Genomic DNA, 4,642 nt, shown 5'->3' with positions numbered 1-4,642 from the left:
GGTTGACCTCATTTAACTCCAACGGTAGTTCCTCTGCTATGTATATAGGTACTTTTGTTTGGTTCCTTTGGACATATTTATAAATGAATATATTTTCTATGTTTGTTCCATTTATATGCTATTTGAGGTGGTTACACTATGGGTTTGTTCCTGGGCTGCATAATAATACTTAGAACAGGTGAGTTAGAACTTAAATGCCACTCTCAATTGGGGAATTGTGCGATTCTGGTTTAAATAGGAACCCTGAAATTCTACCTGCTGTAGAACCTGTTCAAGCTCCTCTTTCTCGTCGTCCGGCTGGCCTTGGTGGCGCTGCTCCATTGATTGTTCATTTTGATGTTATATAGACACATTTTGTAAAACTATATTTACAGTCACTGAATTTTTATAGACATTTTTTTTACATTTGAGTTCTAACCAGGTGACGCGAGTTATGGAAATATGAATTTACATATGCAAATATGAAGTTACATATGTACATACAAATTTACATATGCAAATATGAAATTTCATAGACGTTTTTTCTGACAACTGACAGGTGACACAGGTTATGTAAATATGAATTTTCATATGTAAATATAAATATAAATTTTCTTATGAAAAAAAATTTCATATGAAAATTTAAATTTAAATAGGTTAAGAAGACTGTGTAATTTTATATTGTCATATGTAAATACAAATTTACATAGGATGACGTCAGTCTGGTTTTTACAGAAGTATTTTGGTCTGTTTGGGTATTTTTAAAAAATATGAGGTTTTTATAGGTTAGTATGTAATGAGAGAGTTTTTATGCTGGTTATGTATCAACCAGAGAGATTAAACCCAAAATCTGCTTTTGGTACATCACTGAATGCGTCATATGATAGATTAGTTAAGAAGATTTTGACTATAGTATTGCATGTAGATGGAGGTCAGTGGACAGTGGACTATATGGGGGGAGGGGGAAATTAAAGTTGGTGGACTAGATGAGAATCAAGCGCTTCTATTTAAATAGGGGTAGTCAACGAATCCTGTGACTCGAGCTCGGCTCCCTCAAGCACGCTGTTTGCTGTCCCTTTGTTAGACATAAAATACAGAAATACTCCACAGAATGTTCACAACTTCAACATTTTTGTTTATGAGTCCGGTTCCTCTATAACCGGCTACAACGGTTATAGAGATGAATATTTGTAACCTGTAACCATGTTATTGCACCGTTGGATCGTCTTGAAATGCACACACTTATCTCGAAATATAGACTTCGATCTCGATATCTATGTGTTGTGTATCTCGACCAAAGCAGTTAAAATCGGTCGAGGAGCGATATGCGATTAATCGGAGATTTAATTAGTTATATCAGATGTATATATTTAATGTTTTCAAAATATATAATAATATAATCATACAAAATATTTCTAAATAGTGATTCAAGATACAACAAAAAATATCAAATTCTCATAATCACATTTAACTAGCTCAATTTTAGAGTACTACAGATATGTCAAATACAAAAATTACGTTAAATATTTAAAAGAATAATGGGATTAAATATTTAAAGGAATAAAATGATTGAGAAGTGATAGTATTTATTAGAGAGATAATATAATTTGTATATTTAAATTATTATTAATACGGTTTAAGAATCCAATTCGTTAATTTTAAATATTTTTTTGGATGGGAACTGATATTTTTAATAATTTTTTTTTCTCTGTTTAGTGAGAAATCGGTCATCTCGGCCGATTAATTGGTCAATTCGGTGATTAAATCGGTTCAGTGAGAAAAATTAAAAAATCGGTAAAAACTAATCGGTTTACAAGTGATATGCGATTAATCGGAGATATCCGATATTGATAGCATAGATCTCTGCATAAATCTAAGGGTGCAATAACATAGTTACATTTATCTCTGTAACCGGTTATAGAGAAACCGGACTCATTTCTTGCTCAGCAACGAATGCTAGATTAGCTAGATTCATCATATTCATCTAGAGAAATATACTGCCAAGATTTTGGTTTAAAAAGGTGTCGGACTACAATTTCATTTGCTGTATCTCCTTCAAGGCAGTATACCTCATCGAAGAGTCGTGAAACCCTGCGAAAGCATATATTATAGAGTAATCAATCATTCGATCAACTTCATAGTCGATTACTCGATTTGCGGGACCAAACAATGAAGAAAGTCAAGAAACTAATGTGTGAATCCCCAACCAGTATTAAAGCGAAAAAAAAGTATTAAACATGTTGGCAAGTAGTGCTCGCTCCACATTGAAAACAAACCACGTCCAGAATTTATTTATTTGGATAATGGTCATTTGGTCCCTTTCAATGTAGCTTTTGTGGGGATCTCGAAAGTCAAAAACTCAAAAGTCAAAACCAGACAACAACAAACGACAGATCACAGTAAACATTTGATGAAAGTATGAAACACAAAAAATCCTCCATTACGGTGTTTTAGTTACAAAGTGGAAATTACTGTTCCAAGTTTAAGAAACAAAAGCAAAAAAAGAAAAAACTAGCTCTTACAAAGCTCAACTGATCTAAAGCTTCCAGAACCCAAATCTCTATACGGCCCAGGAGAAATTCCATCATCATGAACAAACCAATTAACTCTAGTCCTCCTGTTCCATATTCTCAAAGCACCAAATCCAGCAACGGCAAAAAACATCAAAACAGCACAAACCAAAATCCCAATTCCAATAACATAACCAACGTGTCTTTTCTTCTCCACAACTGTTCTCACTTTAAAATATCCAATCTTATTCTCATCACCAACACTAACTAAAGATTGAATTGGGTAATCAATCTTATAACAATACCCAGTTACATTATTAAACACTGAACCCCAACAACTACAGTTTTTCTCACAAGAATCTTCACATGCATCTAAACTATCCATCTGTTCAAACTCCATTAGCTCTTTATAAGGTAAGTCAACTCCATTTCTTCTTAATACCCAAAACCCTTCCTCTTTTTCTTCACAGAAATTACCCGTTTGCGAAGAAAAACACTCTTCCCCACTGGAATGATTATACTCTGTTTTATTATTTAAGCATTCACAATTCTTACCAGGTTTACATAAACCATAAGAACCACAAGAACTTGGTAACTCACATTCTTCAGATATCGCTTTGAAATCGAGTAACCAACTCATTCCATTCCAATAATAGGCTTGTAAATTTCCGTCTGATTCGAGTTTGAGTCGACGAATTCCAGTAACGGGTCTTTGAAAACTATCAAAAGGAAGAACATCTACTGGTGCATTTTCAGTTTGATACGTACCCAAATACCCATGTAAGCTGATTTGCGAATAAAGTGGACCGTTTCCTTGAACTATCTCTGCTTTAGCTTGCATTGCTGTGTGTTTCCAGTAAATCTGTTTCGAATCTTGTTCGAAAGTTGAGTATAAACCGATGAAGTTGTCTCCAAGTTTCATTTCAAATTGCCCATTTGAAGAAACTAAAGACATTTCTGATGTGAAATTCTGATTCTGAACAAGGGTATTTGTTGGATGATCAAAACTTTGCCAAGTAATAACAGAGTCTGAATCAAGAATTTGAAGATTTGAATTGTTGTGTAGAAGAAGAGTATTACCATTAGCACTTTGAGTTGACCAAAGTACTCCTTCATGTGAGTTCGATAACACAAGACTACCATTGAATAAAAGTTTGTTGTTTTTAGACCATTCCAAATTTCTAGTTGTGTTAACAAACCATGTTGGTTCAGAAGAAGGGAGATGAAGAATAGCAAGAGTGAGTTGGGATCGGTTAACTCGGAGAAAACCGAGGGAGAAATTGTTACTGGAGTCAGTGAGAAGGGGTTGAAAAGATTTTGAGGATGAGTCTGGTGTAGCTGAGAAGCCTTTGTGGAGTTCTTGGGCTTTGACTTGAAAGTGCATGTAGAGAAGAAGAAGAAGAAAGATAATGAGAAGGCTGTGAATCGGTCTAGTTAACTCGGTGGGAGTTTTCATAGTGGGTTTTTGAAGTTTGAGGAATGGAGAGAGGAGATTATTATTAGAAGTAGTAGAAGAGCCACGAGAGATTGAGTTTTATATATTGAGGAGAAAACTATATAATAGAGTGATTTTTTTGCTCCCAGCGGGATTTGCTCCAAGAGCTCCAAGGGAACAGGAACCAAAGTGTCTACTGAAAAGGGGTCAACAGTTATCAAATTTCCACCTTAATATATGTTTTCTGATTTACCCCCAATCTTAAAAAAATAAAAGAAAAAAACTTAACCAGTTACAAAATCTAGTTTTTGGTATTAATTGTTGAGAAAAAAAAAAAAAAATAAAAAACTTGAAGTGCTGAACTAGTGACACTTCTTTCAAACTAAAAAAGATAAAAAAAATCTTTAACTAATGATGGGAAGAACTTCTATATATTTTACAATGAGATTTTTTTAATTCTTTTTCTTTTTATTTATTTCTATTTTTAGTGGGGGCAAATCAGGAAGTTTGTTCTAAGGAAGGAATTTGATAACTGTCAATCTCTTTTTAGTAGTAGACATGTGGCTGGTTCCTGTTTCGCTTGGAGCTCTTGGAGCAAATCCCGCTGGGAGCAAAAAATCACTCCTATATAATATGCATTTTTGCACTCATTTTGAGGATTTTGGAAGTTTAGATTTTGGGTGATCTTGGACACACCCATAAAATCACTCCCATACCC

General features: G+C 34.1%; 1 protein-coding gene across 1 annotated transcript; it reads right to left on the bottom strand.

Moving 5' to 3' along the window:
- Positions 1 to 2,398: 2,398 nt before the first annotated feature.
- Positions 2,399 to 4,219, bottom strand: LOC147482731 (D-mannose binding lectin protein with Apple-like carbohydrate-binding domain-containing protein). Its single transcript, XM_086580832.1, has one exon. The coding sequence runs from the start codon at positions 3,943 to 3,945 to the stop codon at positions 2,491 to 2,493; it is 1,455 nt and encodes a 484-aa protein (XP_086436958.1). The 5' UTR covers positions 3,946 to 4,219; the 3' UTR covers positions 2,399 to 2,490.
- Positions 4,220 to 4,642: the final 423 nt, after the last annotated feature.

This window comes from Coptis chinensis, chromosome 8 (assembly GCF_015680905.1).
Source record: "Coptis chinensis isolate HL-2020 chromosome 8, ASM1568090v1, whole genome shotgun sequence".
NCBI classification, from domain to species: Eukaryota; Viridiplantae; Streptophyta; class Magnoliopsida; order Ranunculales; family Ranunculaceae; genus Coptis; species Coptis chinensis.
This window is presented reverse-complemented; position numbering and strand designations above follow the sequence as displayed.

What these genes read in the sequence shown, in the direction of transcription:
- LOC147482731 (XM_086580832.1), bottom strand. Translation starts at nt 3,945, where the DNA reads ATGAAAACTCCCACCGAGTTAACTAGACCGATTCACAGCCTTCTCATT.